At 43.3% G+C, this 21968-nt stretch overlaps 1 protein-coding gene across 2 annotated transcripts in view; it reads right to left on the minus strand.

Annotated features, from left to right (window-relative positions):
- The window catches only part of CNKSR1 (connector enhancer of kinase suppressor of Ras 1), a 31049-nt gene extending 16200 nt beyond the window's left edge, over window positions 1-14849 (minus strand). Inside the window, exons 1-10 of one of the 2 annotated variants that reach the window (XM_007428075.4) lie at window positions 14455-14849; window positions 11521-11678; window positions 11200-11402; window positions 10157-10241; window positions 6079-6120; window positions 5125-5244; window positions 3758-3817; window positions 3168-3236; window positions 1394-1537; window positions 417-493 (exon numbers count right to left, since the gene is read on the minus strand). In XM_007428075.4, the coding sequence (XP_007428137.2) occupies window positions 417-493; window positions 1394-1537; window positions 3168-3236; window positions 3758-3817; window positions 5125-5244; window positions 6079-6120; window positions 10157-10241; window positions 11200-11402; window positions 11521-11678; window positions 14455-14506 (1010 nt within the window). In that variant the 5' untranslated portion in view covers window positions 14507-14849. The remainder of the gene's footprint in view (window positions 1-416; window positions 494-1393; window positions 1538-3167; window positions 3237-3757; window positions 3818-5124; window positions 5245-6078; window positions 6121-10156; window positions 10242-11199; window positions 11403-11520; window positions 11679-14454) is intronic. The other variant, XM_007428076.4, reaches the window with a different exon arrangement.
- Between the last annotated feature and the right edge of the window lie 7119 nt (window positions 14850-21968).

Below are 21968 nucleotides of genomic sequence, written 5' to 3' on the forward strand. Positions count from 1 at the left end.
TCTAGAAATCCACAAAATGGGTTAATTTCGTCAGCAGGCAAGCAGGGTGGGAGAATACATCCACTCTACATTCATCTCCTAAATCATGACTGGGAAGGTGCCAGCACAGATGAAAAATCACTGGATCGAGCATACAAAAATGTTCACATGTATTTTGCAACCAGGAGAAAACATCTCAGACTCAGAGCAGAAAACCCTTCTGTCTTCCCCCGGAGAACATCCCATCTGAGTGAGGTCCGGTTCTAAGAATGGCCTTCTCCCCACCACATGGATGCTCTGTCTGCTCTTAGCATTCTCCCCACCAGGCCATGTACCAAGAGCAAGACCCTCGCGTTTCCCGTAGTTCACATCCCACATGACCATCCACACCCCACAGCAATTTTGCCCACAAAAAAATCCTGCAGTGAATGCCTGACCTGGACGTTGGTGACACAGAGCTGGTTGAAGAGTCATCACTTCTTGAGCTCAGGGCTTCCAAGAAAGCATCTGGCTCCTGGGGAGCAGACAAAGCAAGTTAAGTTCAGTATCTGTCTCAGGTGAGGAGCAACACTTCCTGCAGCAAACGGATCTCCACTTTCAGCTTCCCGCTGAGTCAGAAATGAAACTCCTGGGGAATCGTAAAAGTAGGAGATGAGTCACTGGTACATTTGGAAATAGAGGACTACGGAATTTCCAAGGTGCCTGCCTTGCTTTTCTAATGCAAATCCAGGGTGGTGTTAATTATTATTATTATTATTTTGGGGGTGGCCTAGGGCGACATCACTTGCTTTGGGGAGATAGGCCAGGGAAGGTTGCAATGGTTGGGAAATGGTAAGGAGGCATCTAAGCAAGGAGGACGAGGCCAGATAATGATGCTGGGGGTTCTCCATTGTTTTAGGGGGGTGATTTAAAAGATGCCAACCTATTCCATGGCTCACATGGGTGAGAACTGATGTCCTTAATTTTGGGTCCCTGTGTTTGGGAATTGGACAGTATGGGATTCCCAGGGATGCCCCACTACCACACTACACCACAGCAACTAGATCGCTCCCTAAGGTAACCACCCCAATCTACCAAATGATAGGGTTTGCCCTTATCTCTAAAGACAAGAGATGCTCTAAAGATAAGAGATGCTCAAAGGATCATCCCTCATCTATTGAAAGTGGAGAAGAGAGCTGTGGTCATTGATCGCATGCATGAAAGACCACTTTGGGCAGACAGATGTATGCTCTTCCATATGAAGTGGAATCTTGGATCAATCTTGGACACTGCACCGATGCCATGATTGGAGCATTGACTGTCTGGACATTGCAACATATGCATAAAAAGTGGCGCTGGCTGAGAATTGTGGGAGTTGAAGTTTTTTTCCACTATGAAGCACCAGGTTGGGGAAATTGACCTGGGCCAAACTTACTCGCTGGTGAGGAGGAGATCCTGGGGAACTGGGAGACTCTGAAGAAACCAGTGGGATTTTCTTCAGCACCAGGGTCACTTGACTTGATGATTCCAGAAGCTTTTTCACAAGATTCATCCGGGTCCATCCCACCTGCACAATCAACTATTTGCTTTACTTTTAATGATAAAAACGGTGCTCTTGATTGGTGTTACATTTTGACTCTTTATGTCATCTGCTAAGCACACTGCATTGTGAAGCAACATAGAAAGGCAGCATTTTGCATAGATAAATATGGTTGTGACTTTCTCCTTCCAAATCAGATGGGTGGCCATCAAAGAAAGAGTTGCTAGTGACCCCCATTTGTGAAATACCTGCCCCAACAACCTGCTTGATACATACAGCCTTATATCGTTCAGGTCAGAAAGATATAATTTGCTTCCAAGGCCTTTGGGGCAACCTTTGAAGAACAGCTGAACTTTGCTTTTGTGGTTAGTTTTATTGTGATGCTATTTACTGTATTTAATATTATTTCTGTGGTGGATTTTTAAAATCTCTTTTACATCACTGTCTATACTGTTTGATATGGGTAAAGTAAAATGTGTGCACATGTACAGAGACAGCTGAGAGCAGCTTCCCACAGCAATCATGGAAACCTAGAAGAAGAGATGGCTGCTTTCATGCGTCAATGAGAGGTGCTTCATGCATGAGCTTCTGTGTTCCAAAGCATCTCTTTTTAAGGATTTGCACAGTCCTATATTCTAATCAGGTAGTGCTCATATTTTGGCCCATGTGACATGTCCTTTTGTTAAGACTTTAGTGCAGGGTTTCTCAACCTTAAGATATGTGGACTTCAACTCCCTGAATTCTTGCTGGCTGGGGAATTCTGGGCGTTGAAGTCTACACATTTTAAAGTTGCTAAGGTTGAGAAATCCTGCTTTAGTGTATTTTGGACTTCCTCATGTAACAGACGTAGCGATACAAACCCACAGAGTCACAAACATCCCAACATTATCATAACTGGATAGACCCAGAAGGACTATTGGCAAATTAATCACCTTTGCAATCAGTGACCTCCCCCAATTAAAAATATGAATATTCTAGGTAGAAAAAAATTATCTGCCCTAGACCTTGGCAAGACATTGCAGAATCTGAAGTTATTTTTTTGGGCAGTGCACTTTCTATTAACTTAAAAGTTCATGCAAGTGAGCTAACACAGAGACTATGCTGGTCAGATATTGTAGGAGGAGAGCCGTGTTAGTCAAAAGATCAGAAGCAATCTCACGGAATTTTTTCTGACTAATGAATTTTATTAAAAAGTATCAGCTTTCATGAGCTGCAGCCAGTGAAGTCTTCTATTTTACAAAGGATTGTTCTCTTATCTGAGGAGTTGTCCTGTCTTAATCCATCTTAAAAATACACAGTCACAGGAAGAGAAGGCAGGAAAGTTGGAAGTCACCCATCACCACTTAGCAGGTGGGCAATGTTCAAACAAAGTCTCTCTCACAATAAGGAGCTCAACCCTATTTTAATTATATTCATTTGTATGTTTCTATACATATATTAGTACATGGCAACTTTTCTATCCTTTTTTCTGTTGGAAGTAGGGAGAGATGCTTTTCTTGGCCATAAAGGATCTCCCTATCATACAGCAAAGCAACTTAAGGCAGCAGAAAAATTAAGGCATGTGGTAATTAAGGTCTGCCCCATTCAGCTGGAGATCTCCCCTATCACTAGCTCAGCATCACAGTTAATCCTGCCCCAGGAACCCAGCAGAGAAGAAGCCCTGACTTACCACCACCTGGTCATTGACTTGGACTATTTCATCTCCTGGGAAGACCCTGCTGCAATGCTCAACTGGACCCTGGAAGAGAAAAAAACAGGACACCAAGACTGCCTTCGCTGGGAGGGATCTGAAAAGGCAGTATGGACACTCTCATGGTTTATATAATTCAAGTAAGAAACTTTTTGGACGGGGAAAGTCAAACTCTTGGGGTGGAGGAGGAGAGATTCCTGCACAGGGGATTAAGTATTAACTTCAAGCTTGACCTTTTGGTTAATTCTAGCTCAATAAAGAATGCAAGGGAATGAAGGAACCAGCTGTGCCAAGGAGGGGAGGGGAGGGGAGGGGAGGGGAAGGGGTAAATGGTAATTAGCCAAGTATGATGCAGAGTCCCCATGGAGGGGAAGAAATCATGATTTTCACAGGCAAGAGTTGGAAAAAAACAGATGAACTATCCCTGCCTGCCTGATCCTTGCAAGCCTGTTGCAGAGGAAGGTCTATTTTAAAGACCCAAGTTATGGTGGCCCTGCTAGTCCTGGGAACGTGCATTGGGTGGGAAAAGCCAGAGCTATGAACCGTACCCACTCCCACCGCACACTCACCTCTCGGGCAGTCCCTGATATCAAATGGAGACAGGAGGGCAAGGACTTAATCTCTAGGCCCTGCAGAGAGAAGATTTAGGAGACATGTTTATCAGCCCAAGTCTGGCTGGGCGAGAGACAGCTGCTCCGCCTGTAAGTTCAGTTCCTGGCATCTCTGTCAAGTCACTGGATAGCAATGGCTCATCAAAGGAGATCGGTCTTTCCTAACACAACAGCCTTCAGATAATTTGACTGCATTCATCCCCAGCCAATCACCAAACTGGCTGGGGATGATAGGAGGTCCAAAGCATCTGAAGCACACCAGGCTGGAGAATGCCAGATGAGGCAGCGCTGGCCGAGATGGTCCAACCCAGTAGAAAGCAATTTCATATGCAGACAAAAAGGGGAAACTTTGCTTTGAGGCTGACACAGACTTTTTAGAAAAATAAATAATTATAAAACTGTCCAGGAATTGACAACCCCAAGCTGTGACATCACCCATTGTTCTTTTCAGCAAGGAATCCTTAAAAAGGGGATCACGTATCTGTCCACATACAGATTAGCTGTGTAAGCTGAGAATGATAGAAGTTGGAGTCCAGCAACATCTGGGGGAAGTTGCAGAAGGTTGATATGGATATATATATATAAATAAGCCTTTTAATTTAATAGTAAAGCTATTGCTTTATACGGCAAAATTCCTGTTCCAACCACAGCAAGATAAAAATGCCCTTTTCCGAAACCCTGGAAGAATGACTACAGGCATTTATGTAGGTTCCCATTGTATCCATCACATGATGAGACCTGGAACAAGATGTTACAATGTGAAGTGGTTTTGGAGGCCAACTCCTCCAGGCCAAACACTTCTCTCCTTCACCCCATTTTTCATCTGCCCTGGCAACGGTCCTTCAGCATTCCATGTCCCCTGAGCACACTCAGTCTTCCGAGGGCCATTTTGGCTCCTTCTCTCTCCTCCTTTATGTTTTCCCTCTTCAAACATTTTAGGCACTTCCTCAAAACTTGGGTTGTCTCAAAGACATCTCATACCTCCCTCTTTGGTGTGGGAACTTACAAGATTGCCAGTGTTTTCCAGATCCTTCCAGATCTGCAAGGCAAACTTTATCATACAAGATTTGTGTGAAACCAATTACATGGAGGAGAGAAAAAGATGTGTCAGAAAAATAATAGAAGAGTGTGGCTCTGCTCACTAATGGTTTTGATCATGCCCACTGACCATGGATAACACCCCCAATGATTACCCACAAGCAAGGAAAAGGGTATTTGTAGTCAAGAATTGTAGTAGAATGTATAGGTACAATATCAAGTTGGAGGGCTTTGCCTTCAAGCTCTTTTTGTCCAGAACAGCTGTATACAGACAGTCCCAGACTCACCAAACTATCTTCTGGACCTGCAGGTTCAAGTTCCACTGTCTCCAAGATGGCTGTTTGATCCAGGAGGTTAGCTGGGCTGTGACGCAAGATATGCTCACAGATTCCAGAGATGTGTCTTCCCTGCAGAGCGAAAAGGCAAAGGCTATGAGAAAACACAGTTTGAATTGCCCTGTAGTATCCTCAAGAACGACCACTCTAAGAACAAGCCAGATCCAAGGAACTCTGACACATAAACCATGGACCTGTGAAATGTGCTCAACTACATCTGGGGGCTAGTTTTATAGATAAAGCTATTTTTATAGATAAAAGCTACAGCTACTGGGTTATTTTTATAGATCTTCTGTAGATCTTTTCAGATCACTTAGGAAACAGTCAAAAGGAAAATCTCTCCTATGTAGCAATAAACAATGCTTCCTACTAAAGATATGGTGATGGCCATTAGCTAGAGGGCTTTGGTTACATCGTCGACCTGCTATCCATTGTGGCTCACAGCAGTCCAATACTGTGTGTGTTTTAGCCCACTTAAAATTGGCCCCAAAATTAAAACCCATCCCTTCTGGTGATGTTACTAGGACACCTTAGGAAAGCTTCTTATGACCTCCATCAGGTCAAGAGGTATAGCTGTGATCCTAACCTGTTAGGATTTGCCCATGCCCACGTGGGACGCCTGTATGGAAATGAAGTATTTCCAATAGACATCTGTCTGGCCAAATGGTCTAGGCTAGAGGACTAGATTATCTTTGGTTCTGATCCTACAATTTTCTTCTTTTGTGTGCTACTGGGGGAAGAAGAGGGGTTAGGAAGACACCTGCATCTGTAGGTGTAAGAAGAGGGGTTAGGAAGGTACACTTAGGTTCTGTATGTAAGGCAATTATATGGCTATTAAGACATGGAGGGTTGGGAAATGTGTAGTTTCAACACCCTGGTGGGAACCCAGACCTTTTCATTACTTACAATCAGCAAAATCCGGTCCTCTCTTTCAGACACAGTGCAGTCCTGTGAGGACAAATGCAAAGAAAGGTACATTGATAGGCGCTATAGTAGAACCCTTCACATGATCCCAGTTTGAATTGTTAATTCAAACTAGACAACCTTTCTAGCTTCACCAAAGACCAGAGACATGATGACCTCACAGAAATTCAGATGGCATTCCAATTATTTTCATTCCAATTCCACTTGAGAGTGGCACATAGAGTTTCAAGACCCCAGGCATTGCCCAAAGCTTTAAACAGAGTCAACAAGGAATGGAGTTTAATCTTAAGGTAGTCACTTTAGCAGCCTATGAACAGGAGACATGCATCTCATAACTGTGGGAAATATGTATATGAGGTTTTACACAACTGTTTCAATAAAGGATGACCATATTTCATTATGGTCATCCATACATAATCTATGTCTGTAAGCAACTCATTCATATATATCTGTATGAGAACCCTTATTTAATCTTGTGGTTATTGTCATTTTGCTCTCTTTTCCACTTAATTTTTTTGCCTTTGTTTTCTTTACTTAAATAAAAGCCAAAAAAAAAAAAAAACACCACCCAATCGTGGTGGGGTCTTCTAAAAGGCCACAAAGTTTTGGCACCCAGCAGTACCACAACATCAGCCCTTAGTTGCTACCATACGTGTTTTTAAGCTTGATTTATGATCAGCTAATATCACGCATTTGAGCAATTTTTTAAAAATCCGTTTTTGCCCGTTCATCTGGTTTTTGGGGAAAGCAAAGATTTGAGGACAGTGCTCCTCCCATTAACCCCCTTGCTGGTTTTCCGGTCAATTTCACAATCTTAACAAGATTTAATCTAGTCAACTTCATTATTCCCAGTCAGTTTCACAATTCTGTACTCAGCACCGCAGGAAACTGAAATTGGAGGAGGATGAGAATGAGGAGAAAAAGAATAGGAGGAAGAATTTTGAAAGAAAATAGCATTGGGAAGAAAGCTGGAGCCTCAGTGGCTTGTTCTGCGAGTATGTTAGTTACCATATGTATTGGGATACAATGAGGTGAGATTTCACCTTTTTTTCCAGCTCAGTGGTAGAGCACTTGCTTTACACGTAAAAGATCTTTAGCACATAGAGGCAGAACTAGAAAAGACTCCCATCAAGTCACTGACAGTCAGTGGAACAATATTGGACTAAATCAGGTTTCCTAACCATAGCAACCTCTAGACAGCCAGATATCAGCTCCAGAAATCTCACTAATCCAGACACTGCCAAGGATGCAGAAAGTGGCTAAACAGAGTAATGGATGAAATCTAGTCGAAAACAGATTTCTTCCTAAAGACAGAGCAGACAGTTCATGAGGACGATGCAGAAATTGTGCTTGAGATCGGTATACATATGATCTCAAGTTTAATCTCTGCATCTCCAGGTGAGGCTGAACGAGCTTCCTGGTGAACTGCTGCTTGTTAGCATAGATAGGACTAACCTAGGCAGGCTATCTTATCTTGATATACATCCCCACACTCCTAATCAATGGTTTAAGCCCTTGGAAGTAAACAGGCAGACAAGCCATGTTGCAACCTTCTATTTCCAGCTGTGACATGCTTCTGACACCAGGCCTCGGTGTTCTCAAGCAGCTCCTGGGACTACCATCTATACCAGCGTTTCTCAATCTTGGCAACTTTAAGACATGTGGACTTCAACTCCCAGAATTCTCCAGCCAGCCCTGAGTTGAAGTCCACACGTCTTAAAGTTGCCAAGTTTGAGAAACACTGATCTACACCAACGTCTTCCCTTCTCCAAGTTGTTGGGTCTACAAACCACAATGAAACATCCTAACTGTCCTGCAATGAGATCATGCCAAGTTCACCACGATGGTGAGAAATTGAAACAGGTCCCAGCCATCTTTGGAATACAGCTGCCAAACCAGTATCAGATAAACCTAAAAGATCAAGGAATATAAAGGGGGCAATAGATGGTACTTTGCTAAGAAACCTCAAACTGGCCCTAGTGATACCTCTTTTCTCACAGCAAGACGCACTGTTTGACACCCCCACGCCCCCCAGTATCACTAAGCCCTTAATTGCGGCCTTCTCCAACTTGACATTGTTCAAGTAAGTTGGATTACAGTGTTGGCTAGCTACTCTTTACTATACAGTGAATGAAATTCAATGGCTCACACTGACCTGTTGAAAAGCAAAAGCTACTTTCTTAAAGACACGTGTGTGGAAGTTTACATATGGATGGGATAAGTAAAATGTTTCCACCATCTCCAGTTTAAAGATTAACATCCAAGATTAAGATGTCAATTTGGGGTTTAATGCCGAGGAAAGAAATCCAGATACTTCCCATTCCATGTTGTGGAACTATTTGCTCAGAGGATGGTAGTGAGTTACCAAGGACAGATGTTAAAAAAATAAAGTAGAGGAGTTTCAGATAAAAAGGAAGAAGTAGAGGACGTGTAGTAATCTTGCACTGACATCTTACCATCTTGGATTCTCTTTCTAAAGTAAATATTGAGTTCCAAAACATTGCTTCCCCATCCAGCAGGCACTGTCATTGATGGTCCAAGGTCTGACCTTTTCTCCTGCAGGTACCATCTTTGATCTCCCAGGCTCTACCTTCCTGGTCCAATAGGCATCATCACTGAACTATGTATCTACTCTGCCCTCTGGAACTGCAAACTGCAGCAAGACTGCAGACCAAGAGTAGAGAACGACATTTAGCAGCTCATTGCTATTCTATGCCTTTGTCATGCAACAATTGAAAACATTTGCATGTGTGTATAAGGGACTTAGGCCCAGACCATTCCACCCACTAATACACCAAAAAGGGCAAGTTTTATAGCACTGGACCAAAAAAAATCTAATTTGTATCATTCCATAAAGATGCACCATGGGCCTTTCTCTACCACAATTTGGACCTCTCCGCCACCCCTCCATTAAGCCACATGCCCTGTATTTGGCAATTCTTCATATTTTCTTCCATGCACACTCCTGTTCTCTCTTTCTCATGCTTTCTTCCTTTGGCTGAATGTAGTTTCCAGCATGGCTATCATGAAATCTCCCCAGCTCATTCCACAGATTCCATTCAAGAATAACACACACACACACACACACACACAGAGAGAGAGAGAGAGAGAGAGAGAGAGAGAGAGAGAGAAAGCAGGGGTGGGGGGAGAAACATCCAAGGAACATTTTCTAGAATAGCTACTGAAGAACCTACCTTTAATTGTTGTTCTTCCTCCTAAACAGGTTGTAACTTTCAGCATGTTTATTCCCTTTCAGCAGGAACATCCAACTGAAAACTCCAGCACCCAGCCCTGACTCTGGTCCTAAAGCATGAGTCACAGGGTGACTTCTATAAAAGCTGGTTCTCCCCTTCCAACTTTGTTTACCCTTTCTCCTGGCCTTATTCCTCCCACCCTTCCTGGTCAGCTGCCATTTCTGCCAGTTCATTCAAGTTCAGATTCTGTACTCTCATTTTCAGCTAGCCAACATTAAATCATGGGGTTTATAAGCCCCAGCACAGGCATGGATGGTTTTTCATCACCTCCCGAAATAGATTCCATGGCCATCTTCTCAGGTTTGTCTAAGAGCCAGTGGTAATAAGCCAGTGGCATTCAGATCTTGCTCAATTACAACTCCCAACAGCACCAGTCAGCTTTCTTAACGATGAGGATTGCCGGGAGCCATAGTTCAGCAACATAACATCACCTAGATGCATAGTAATTATGGGAAAACTTTACATTGTTCCTTTCCCCAAAGAACATTTAGTTGGGTTCCATCCGCTTATCACTGGAGAATTTTAATACACAGTACATGGAGGAAAGATGTTGTCCAGCAGCTTCCAAGACATGCAACACTATCATTTTTCCTCTTTAAATACTTTTAACCTATAAGAATACTTAATAGCAAATTACCCCATTAGCCGCACAAAATAGAAATAAATACTAAACAATTTTACATCAGTTAAAAGAGATTTTTTTTTTAAAAAAAGATGCCTTTGTACCAGTTAATTTGCAGGGTGGGCACAAGCCATCTCTGGGCTGAAAAAGTATTCCCTGGCCAGAATGTTACCCGATGACCTACCTTCTGCACAATCTCTGCCAGATCACCACAAAGCCAGATGATGTCTCGGCTGGCTGAATAATCATGTAGGTGGGAGAAGAGATACCTGCAAGAGTAGACTTGTCAGCCTCCCAGTAGGATTGTGGTGCACAGGCAAATTACGATGGGCAGATGGAGGGAAGGCCTTCTTGAAGTGGACACGGCTAAAAGTTCTTTTAGATCATATGTTTTTCCAGCAGGACACATGCACTGATTCACTTCATAGGTCAGCATAAAACAACTATTTTTCTAGGGCACTCGAATTCAAAGTATGCACCCTCATGAATAAGGATACATATAAAAACAAAGCAATTAACCAGCCTTCTTTTAGGTTTCCATTGATAAACTATGCAAACTGTACTAAAGGCCAGATTCTAACTTCAAAATACAGTACTTTGACAGTTTATCAGCGTTTTTCCCCCAGACAGGTGGTGGTGATGGTGGTGGTGGTGGAGGAGGAGGAGGAGGAGGAGGAGGAGGAGGAAGAGGAGGAGGAGGAGGAGGAGGAGGAGGAAAGAAATCTAGATCTTGAATTTGATTGGGTTCACATGAAACTACTCTTTTCCAATCAGGTGTTCTTCAGACGTTTTAAAGTACAATTGGATGTTTGTACTTGTAATCCAACACATTCAGGAAGCATCAAGTTGGGAAAGTTTTCCTAATCCATAATTTATCTCAGGAGGGAGCAAGTGCTTTTTTCTTGAGGGGGATCTATAGAAGGCACATGTCAGTAACGGATGGGGTATAAAAACAGGGGTCAGGTCCATAGCTAAAACTTGACAGAGTTATCTGTTATCTCTTTCTCTGATATCCCACTTTGGACCTTCTGTAACATGCCTTTCTCCCATCCATTCAACAAGAGACTAAATTAGACTGTGCTTTCAAGAGGTTGGATGTGATTGTTTACTGAGGGCCACAGGAAATTATGAGCGGCACACACTGCCCTGCCATGTTTTATCAAGACGAGGGCAACCTTGGATGTGAGCACTCTCCCCAACATCCTCCCAATCTGAGTAAATAAGTACCTGTTGAGCCATAGAAAGAGGCCTTTGGCTGCGCTGATCAACTCCACCACAGAAGCCAGTAGATCTAAGCTGGACTTTTCGGTAGCAGCTCCATCATAGGTGCTGACTTTCCTGCGACTCAGAATGCAGACCTCAATCGTCCGAATGACCCCTTGCAGCTTCTCTGTGAGTGCTCTCAGGTTGGAAGTTGTCAGCTCATAGTTCTAGAGAGAGGGGAACAGCCCCAGATACTCTGTAAGGAAACCAATGCTCCACCCTCTCTCTACCAAAGCTATTGGCCATCAGCCAAGGATTGGCTGGGATTTTTCTCCAGGTACCCACCAAAACACAAAGCTGCTCTACAGCTTCCAGAAGGAGCTCCTGATGGCCAATGCAGCTCACCCCCAGATTCTCCAAATCCCGATAGGATAACCGGAGCAGTCCCTTCCCAGTCAGCCCCCACGTCTCAATTGGGTAGCCTTGTAATACTGGATCCAAACCTAAACAGAGGAGACAAGCAAAGCAACTGATTTCCTGGATTTCATCAAACTGGTCCAAACGTTTTGAGAAGAGCCACGGCTTGGGGTCATCACACACACATTGCATCCAGGAGAGGCCTGGCTCAACCCTTGCCGTTACTTTTTAAATTTTATTTCTCAATTTAAAAATTGCTTTGTGCTTATATGGCTTTTTCAAGACCATCATTGTTTCTACTCGCCCCATCAAATCTAGCAGAGAGGACATGCGCTGGGTCCCCTCTATTAAATAATGTCATCTTGTTGGACCCAGGAATCATGCCTTCTCCTTGGCAGCACCTGTCTCGTGGAACAGCGTCATCTCAGAAATCTGGATGGCAGCAACCTGTCGTAAAGCTCTGACCACCGGCTGCTTCCTCTGTTGGGAGGCAGAAGTTTAGGCAGGCTCTGCTGCTGATGTGGTTTTATGACTGAGATGCATTGTCTACCTTGAGAACCATGGGCTATTGTTTGTAACTGTTCATTTTAATCTTTGTACTGTGCCCAGAGTCACTGTTGTGAGATGGGTGGCCATAATATATATACAAAAGTTGAGTTTTTTTTTTTAATTGTTCCAATTATTAGACCCACAGCTGCAAGTCCATAAAATGCTCCCATTTTGCCTCTCATGCATTTGTTTATGCATCAGAAGTTGCCTTTCTAGCTGAAGCCAAGAATTCATACACACCAACTCTCGCTGACTCTTTAGGTGTTCATTAACAGACTTTGAAAAGATGGACCCCCTTTTGATCCTTTTGGGTTAGTAGGCAGTTTCTCTGTGTCAGAAAATGGGTCTGTTGGTCCAGGAACCAAAGGACTCATGAGCATGATTTTCTCTACATGGCCAGCAAAAAGATTGCCCAGAGTTTTTTTTCCATCACTGCCATTTCTAATTTGAAAAAAAGAATAAGAGAGCGGAGTGGACAGAACCCTGCCCAGAATCGGACCAGAGAGTGTGATGTTTGATAAGCCAACATTTGATTTAATACCAGGCAAGTACTGTAGGATATTCAAGACTCAGGTTTAGGTGTCCTTCAGGATTGCTGAGATCTAGATGCGGGCAGCAAGACCAACGTGAATCATGCTGAGAATTGTAGATCATCAATATCCAGAGGACCATAAATTGCCCACCCCACCAGTCATCCACTGGTACTGTCTTCGGTTAGGATTGGCACACGAGTTCCCTTCTTCGGCTGCTGCCATCATTTGTCATTACTATCCTTGAAAATGCCAATAGACCACTCAGAGGTACTCACAGGGTGTGGTCAAAAAAGTCAAGATGGTGGCTATGATGGTGCAATGGAAGCTGTTCTCATTTCTGTCTGCCCATAAAAATCTTGATTGCACCATCATGGCTGCCATCTTGACTTTTTTAATGGCACCCTGCAGACACCACCGCTATTTGAAAGACCATCTGTAATCCTGTGAGTCTAGCCAAATTGTAACAGCTGTGTGAAGGCTCCATTCACTGCCCAACACCAAGATCCATTAGACCTGTGTTTCTCAACCTTGGCCACTTTCAGATGTGTGTGGACTTCAACTCCCAGAATTCCCCAGGCAGCAAGGCTGGCTGGGGAATTCTGGGAGTTGAAGTCCACACATCTGAAAGTGGCCAAGGTTGAGAAACACTACATTAGACAGATGGACAGAATAAGAACAAGCTTTTTCAGGGGCAGTTTTCATTCTATCGTTAGCCAGGACAACTAGATTGTATTTAGGGCTGCTCAATTCTAATGCAATTTGCTGATTTAGATTGCTGGGTTAAGATTTGCATTTTAAATGAGCTGAGTTTGTGCTTGAGCCATTGGGGGGGAGAGGAGATGCGCTTTCTGCCTTGAAAGATGGCAAAGAATGACTGGAAATAAATAACAGTATACAGAAACTGTCAGAGGATGGTGGAATGTACTGTAGCAGATGAAATATAACATAAAAGCCAGCTAGCAACATGCTAAGAGCATATACACACCCATACTATATATACATAACCCTAGGTATTATGTTTATATCTTTTCCTCTGAATGCTCAAGAGACATCTATTTTATCTTCCCAACAATCCTGCGAGGTAAGTTAGGCTGAGAGACAGCAAGTGCTGAGTGACTACTTGAATCTGGGTCTCCCCAGTCCTATTTCAGTACCAATAAGGGAATAAGGGATGGGGTGGGAGTCAGAGGGGAGGGTATAAGAGCTTCGTCCTCATAAATAAAATGCAAGGGAGTGAGCATTAACTCTCAGGCAGGCCATTTAGAGCTCCACGTCGTCGTTCCACTAAATCTAACCTCTTGTGGATTTAGAGTTATGCCTTCCAAGAAAGTTAACTTGGCAGGATCTGCCTTCACTTTCTTCTCCACCCCTTTCCAGTTCTGCCAGAGAAGTCCTCAAGGAGCACCACTGTGTTTAAGGAGTTGAGAGGGGACGAGGGAGGGGGGGAGGTGCCGTCACCTCCAAATTCTTGGCTAAAGCTCCTTCACCCCCCTTCCCCCGGCTCCCATCAATACCTGGAAACACCCCCACCCGCTTCCTAAACCCAGCCGGGCAGGCCAGCCTTGCCCTTCGCAGGAATGCACGGCCACCTGGCTCCTCTCCGACTGCCGCCCCGCCCCTGGCAGGTGGGCAGTTCTCACCTGGGGGGCGGCAATGGGTTAGCCGCAGAGCCCCCGGACAACTCCTCCCGCAGCGAGCGGCCGGCCGGAGCGAGTCTCGTCAAAACACAGCCTGGCCGGAGGGAGTCTTCACCCGCCCCGCAAAGATCGCCGCCCCCTACCTCGGATCCAAGCCACCACCGTCTGGGGGCTCCAGAGAGAGACGGGCTCCATAGTCGGGCCCCGGGCTTGGCCCCTCCCCGCGGGGGCCCTTCTGTTCCGGCAAGAGGCTTCCGCGTTGGGAGAATCGGGGCGAGCGCCCGAGACAAACCTGCACGTTCCAACAGGTAGTCGTCAGCTGGCTGGCTGGTTGGCCCAGCCTCCCGTCAATCACGGGAAGCATCCGCCCACTTCTCTCGCTCGTGAAAGCGAGAGGAGGACGAAAGCTGGACTTGAGAGGTGTTATTTACTTGGGGGGGCATTTGGCCCCTTCATAGGAACCCCTCCTTCGCCGGCTCTCAAATGCGGATGCTCTGCGGTCGCTCGGGCGATGCGCCCTCTTCCTTTCCCACGACGCCCGCCTCGCCCGCGCCCCTGCGCGCACCTGGCTGGGCTGGGGCTGAACAAGCCCGTTGCTCGGCTGGGCTCGCCTGCCTTAAAGGGACAGGCTGTTGATCGCCCCGAGACTTGGCAAACTGGGGCGGCGATCCTGGGCACGCTTCGAGAGGGAGAGAAATGCCACGGCCGAGCGCAGAAAGGCGCCCCGGGAGTTGTCTGGGGTCGGGGGTCCCTCGGCCCCCTTCCGATTGGGACCTCCCGTAATAATCACCGCACACTTTCCGCGATCTTCCCAGATCTGTTCAGACTGTACAGCTCTGAGTTCAAGAAGGTTTAACCAATTTAGGCTAGTTTTGCAGTTCTTGTGCTTCTGGAAACTTATACTTTAAAAAAAATTAATGTTTTTATTTTTAGTTTTCACCTTCCAATAATCCCGGAAATCCAGTCACCAGGTCCTATGGCAAAATGTGGCCTAAAGCCTGAAATAGATTTGATGCAGTATAAAAAAGAACCTCCCTCCCGCAATAAATGAATAAATACCAAACCACAGGGAAGAGAGAGAAAAAAAACCCCAGACAATTCCAGCTTGTCGGCCCTTTGAGGCAGGCCAGAGCAAGAAACTGACTCTTCAAGTTGGATTAGAGAACTATATTCATTGATCTAGGTCAGTGTTTCTCAACCTTGGCAACTTTAAGATGCGTGGACCTCAACTCCCAGAATCCCCCAGCCAGCTGGAGGATTCTGGGAGTTGAGGTCCACGCATCTTAAAGTTGCCAAGGTTGAGAAACACTGATCTAGGTTATAGTAACAGAATCTTGAAAGCCTGACTATGTTTTTCCTTCTCTCCCGCTTATCCCCCCAAGGAATTAGGGTGGAGCCAGTCTGAGTTTCTTCCTAATGTTTTCTTGGTTTCCCAGGATTAAAGCATATTTTTATACATGTTGTTGCAACCGCCTCTGCTTAGTTCCTCCAAGGTCACCTCTGCAGCTCTCTGCGCATCTGCTGAAGTCTTTGCTCCTTCCCTGCGATTGGACTACAAAAATTGAGATGAACACTGTGTCCGCAAATAGGGTGCCCACCTCGGCTCTGAATCATGTATGGCGTCCTCCCAATGAAGCGAGAAGAGAAACAGGAATGTAGACGATGCTGGTTTTTCCATGCTGCTTTGAATGGCCCATCAACCCAGGCAAACTAAGAACCCTTAGGGTTACTCACGTGTTATGTTCTTCTCCAAAGTCCAATAACGATACCAAGAATGTTGTATAAATATATGGATGATCACTATAAAATTCATTTTTTAAAAAAGAGGAAATAGTACATGTTGTAGGCTGTTTTAATGTTACGTATGTGTGTGCACGTACACATAAAATCTAGCCAGTACAAAAGGCAGGTCAAAAGGAATTAACAGGGTTAGCAAATATTATTTCACAGAATAAGAGAGAATGTTGCATTTCAGAGCACTCAGATCATGGTGGAGAGATTATTCAGTGATGATGCATCACTGTCAAGGCGCTACAATGTTGGGGTTTTAGTCACTCTAATGGAAACTCACGAGTCTGACAGGAGAAGATTCTGTACAGCTCTTATTTCAAAGCTGCAGGCACGCACATGTTAATAGTTTTAAAAGAAAAATATTTGCACACTAAGTTACCATCAATATGTTACTTGAGGCCAATATAAATATTTATAGTCCTGTTAGGACTACGGCTTTCAGAATGCCTGACCAAGCATTGGCTTGGTGACGTATGCATGAAAACAGAGCATCTTGTTTGGGAAATGCTGATGTGAATGTTCACCACCACCAGAGGGAAATTGAAAAAATAGAAAAGAATGCCACATCTAACACTCCGCTGGGTCATGGATCTGTTGCTGGACAATCGTAGGACAAGGTGAAAACCTTAATAGTCGCTTCAGGAGTTGTGTGCCTATCAGTTGAGAAGTGAATCCAGAACACCCAAAAGGAAAAGCTGAACATTTTGTGCACATTTCAGAAATGCAGAAGTGTATAATGCAACTGCAAAGAAAGACAGGGAAGCTGAACTCAGGGGAAGTTTCCATAACCTGAAGAATTATACAAATATTATACATATTTGAAAGTTTCAAAGTAATTCAGCTCCTTCCTCAACTAGTGTCCTTCAGAGATAATCTAGACCACAAAGTCAAGACATTCTGACTTGCCTGTCATTTTGTCAAGTTGGAGTCACACGACACACTTAATGCTGTTGTTGAATTAACCCATCTTGGAGGATTGTACACAACACTGAACCCTGAAGGTACCAGAGAGAGACTCTGTACAAAATTATAAGCCACCAAAAATAAATGAATAAAAACTAATAACGCTGTGCAGTTTTCATTATTTAACTGACTTGGGTAGGCGGGGTTGAGAAAGACAACACTCTGCTCTCTCTCCTGCATACAGATCAGAACAGACTTGAGGGAATCTATCTCTGTAATTTCAAATTACACCCATTTGTTAGAGTCTTACCTTTACAATTCCAAGAATTCTGAGCCCAAGGATTTGTTTCAGCCAACAGAAGTGAACCACAGCAAGCAGCGGCAACTTGAAGAGTTGCGAAATTGGGAAAAGAACAACATTTGATTGACATGTCATTCTGGGAAAGTGATCTTTTTGCACCAGAATTCACCAAAAATTGATTACCTCAAGCTAGTGCTTGGCAAGATAGGGACATATTTTATTTATTTGTTTGTTTGTTTAATTTCTATAGCTGCCCATCTCAGCCAAGTGACTCTGGGCGGCAAACAATTCTAAAACAATGCAAAACAATGCAAAAATAAATATATACAGCAGCTGAGAAAATTATCATAATAATCATCAAGATAGGCAAGAGACAGGGCCCTTAACATATTCAGGGCCCAGGCACATAGTCAGGTCTTTAAAGTCTTACGAAAGGGCAACAGGGTTGGGGCCATCCTAATCTCTGAAGGGAAGATGTTCCAAAGGGCAGGGGTACAGCAGAGAAGGCGGGTCTCCTGGTCCCCGCCAGCCAACATTCCTTGGCTGACGGGACCTGCAGCATGCCCAACCTGCTGGACTGAATTGGACAAGTAGAAACTGTTGGGAAAAGATGGTCCCTCAGGTAACCCAGTCCCAAGCCATGGAGAGTTTAAAGGTGACAATTGTGAAGGAATGGTTGGATGAAGGCCGTGCTCGAGGAGATAAACATTCCCTTAGCCCTCAACAGGAGCGTGGGAAGTTTAAGAAGATGAGACTGGCACCACCCTAAGGAATTCACAGTGTTTTGGCTGGCTGGCTTGGGAAGTTAGATTCAGTCTGGAGAGATTTCTGTCTTGAGGTGGAAGCTAATAAACGCAACAGAACTGTATCTGCACTGTCTCGGGGAGTTCTTTGGGCTGAACCTCACACAATGCATCTAGATCAGTGTTTCTCAACCTTGGCAACTTGAAGACGTGTGGACTCTGGGAACTCCCAGAATTCCCCAGCTAACCCTGCTGGCTGGGGAATTCTGGGAGTTGAAGCCCACACGTCTTCAAGTTGCCAAGGTTGAGAAACACTGATCTAGAGTTTAGGAACCTCTGAAGATTCAAGATGATTGAAGAAATAAAAACAAACAAACAGAACAATCAAGAGGTAGAGTTGGAACAATTCTCTGTATCACATGAGAAAACTTTATAGCAAGGATTCCCAGTTGTGGCCCAGAGATCACTGGTCCTCCATGAGGATAGTCCGGTTGGCCCCTGGTGCAAGCACTCTACACATCTAATATAGTACAAATTACAAGAAATCACCAAATCAGACAATATGTTGGCAACTTCATAACCTTCCCAACAATTTTGGATGGGACCATCAACATCTCTTGCAGTAGCTAACTTGAAAGATTTTGGTCCTGTTATTAAATACTTTATACATTTGCATTTCATTTTGGAAACCTGTAGATATCATTAGGGAAGGAGGACACACATACTATGGTATCTGCAGATAACCCATTGCCAAACTCTGGCCTATGCTGCGGTCTTCAAAAGCTTCCAATGATAATGTTGTGATCCACATAAAGGAAAAAAATTAGGAACCACTGCCTTATAACATTTGAAGTTTGCTAAATTAGAAATAAAAAGAGAAAGATGAGGGACATAGGATGGAGGGATAAATAATGTATGATATGGAGAACGTGGGTGGAAAAAGGCTTTCTCCATTTCACATCAGATAATAGAAGAAATATCTACATTCCTGCACATAATGGGAATTCAGTGCTACAAAATGTCGGCTGCTCTCAGTTTGGATGGCTTTAACAGGGAGTTAGACAAGTTGATGGAGGATAAAAAATATATAGAAGGAGCCAGCTTAGGCAATGGATTTTTAAGGTATTTATGGCAAAAGGAAGGAAGGAAGAAAGGAAGAAAGGAAGAAAGGAAGAAAGGAAGAAAGGAAGAAAGGAAGAAAGGAAGAAAGGAAGAAAGGAAGAAAGGAAGAAAGAGAAATTGAAAGGACATATTATAAAACAACGTTTGTTAAAAATATGGAATCATTTAAAAACAAGAATATGTCTGGTGACCTCACCATTAGCTTCAGTGGCAAATGCCTTTTATTTCAAGGATAACTATAGCAAGAAAAATCTAATCACGTATGCCAGTATGGTACACTGAGATTCAAAAAATAGATTAAAGACACAGCAAGAACTGACTAGTGAAGGTAGGAATTTATCGTGATATCCAGAATTTACAAACTGCTGGAAGAATAAAAAGTGATCTCAAGAAAAGAGTGACTTTGAGAAGGATGACAGAATTTGAAATATTTATACAAAACCAAGATTGCTTATTATGATGTGAAGAAGGAACAAATCAAAACTTGTAGGATAAAGGTGGTGCAAAACAAAGAAGTAATCAGAGCGCAACAATGGGAAATACTATGGAAAAAAATCAATAAAATTTACTCCACATTACAATTTAAAGGAAATTTGATATAAAATGTGTTACAGATAGAATATATCTCCATCAATATTTACCAAGATAGACAAATCATATAACAATGAATGTTGGAAATTCTGCAACAAAAAAGGAACATTTTATGGCAGTCATGTAAAAGAAAACTCAAAAGCACTGGAAAGAAATACATTAAAATATTCAGAAAATTCTAAAAATAAAATTTGAACTGAAACCACAAACATTTTTATTAGTTATAATTTCAGAGAATATAAATGAAAAATATCCCAATTTACCAAGGTAATATGCTGACAGCTGCAAGAACAAATTTGACACAACATTGGAAAAGAGAAATTTTGCCAACAATACAAGGTTGGGAGACCAAAATTGGAAAATATGAAACAATGGTAAAACTAACAGTATATATCCATAATAGAAGTCTAGCCTTAAAGTCATTTAAGCAGGAATGGCTCCCTTATATACTATACAATACATCACAAGATAACTTTAAACATTTGGAATGTGGTTTCTAGGAAAAAGATTATGAGACAAATTAAAAATAACAGATGAAATCACTTCAAACAGATACCAGCAATAGCCTGCAGTGTAAAATATAAATATTTAAGTTGTTGGTTAGTAGTTCGTGTTGTGGAAGCAAATGGAGAATGCATCACTAAGCAGTTTTTCCATAATGTTTCTAGTCATGCTTTATTAACAGTTTTACTTTGTTTTTTGTCATCTTTATTCTGGTGTAACTTTCTTTAAAAATTGTTGAACACTTAAGGAAAAGAAAAGAAAAGAAAAGAAAAGCTATAGGAGAAAGAACCAAAAGTTGATAGAAAGCAACCAGGGGATGTTCTATCTAGGGTTACACCCCATGCTTATGCCTGGTTTGTTGAATAAGCCACAGTTAGCTGAATTTGCACAATAAGCAATAAATCATTATTTGCTGACCACAAGGACTAGGTTGGGGATGTGTTAGCCAAACCCAACAAAATTATGCCTTAGCGTTCTGTAAGAACCTAATCCAGACGTACTGCCTTGAAATCTGAGTCTGAGCTATTCTAGACAGCAAGTAGGAACCCATGTTTGGAAGGAGAAATGGGAACATTTTCTTCTAGAAAACTTGTAGTTGCTGAACCAACTTCCTTCCCTGATTCACTCTGAAATTATTGCTTCTTTTTGAAAAGTGCTTGATCATGTTTTTCAAATGCTTTTTCCGTGAAGTTTTGGAATAAGTGCTTTTTACTTTTTAAAAAGGTTAGAGTTGCCTCTTGTCATAAAATTAATATTTGCATATCTTACATAGAATTGTATAACTAGAAATAATCATTTAATAGAATACATTACTGCTCACCATGGTGAACCTCCAAATGAACTTCGTCAGTTGGATTTCAGTTGTTGGACTTCAGCTCCCACCATAGCCAATCATTAGTCAGGTTGGTTGGGCTGATGAGAATTGGGAACCCAACATCATCCAAAGAGCCATTGTTCTCCCACCTGTTTATGGACTGAACTTGGACTGAAAGACCCTTTGAGTAGTGGATTGTCCTCTGTGATCTAGAACACCTGGTTCTCCTATGGAGGCTTCTTTTGCAGCATCACAATGGAAGCTGGCTTTCACAAATTGGGGTTCTCATAATGTAAATTGCTCCCAAATATTGCTTCCCCAATAAAAGCCAGGGAAAACCTTCTTCTTGATGTGTGGATCGTGTGCGGTCAGCGGAGCAGGGAGCGCTGATTCCTTGTGACAGCTGCTGCTAAGGCAAGCAGTGGCAGGCTCATCATTGGGCAGGAAGGGAGGAGGGCAAAATGAAAAAAATCTCTTGCACACAGTCACCCAGCGGTATTGCTGGGAGATGATACGCAAGGACCAGGATCTTGAACCCCATAAGCGGTACGTGCATTTATGTCCATCGCCTTAGCATCGGAGGAAGAAATGAAGAGAAAGAAGAAAGCAGGTTGGAAAATGCTGAAGTTGGTTGAACACGATAAGGAACCAGGGAAGGTGTTCCATCAGAGAGAGTGATGGCGGCATTCCGCATACCACACATTTCAGGGAGTTGCCCTGTTGTAGACAAGGATGAGCCCGAGATGCTCATTAAATTAATGAGTAACTCAAACAATAACCCATGCAATTAGTGCCACGTCCTTTGCAAGAAGTTGTTTGGGGTCATCAGAACAGTGGTCTACAGACAAGTCCTGCAGACCATTTCGCTGACAGATATCCAAGAATGTT

Source organism: Python bivittatus, unplaced genomic scaffold (genome assembly GCF_059951505.1).
Source record: "Python bivittatus isolate LINGU-HERP-01145 unplaced genomic scaffold, Pbiv_v1 ctg000250_np1212, whole genome shotgun sequence".
In the NCBI taxonomy this organism is placed as follows: Eukaryota; Metazoa; Chordata; class Lepidosauria; order Squamata; family Pythonidae; genus Python; species Python bivittatus.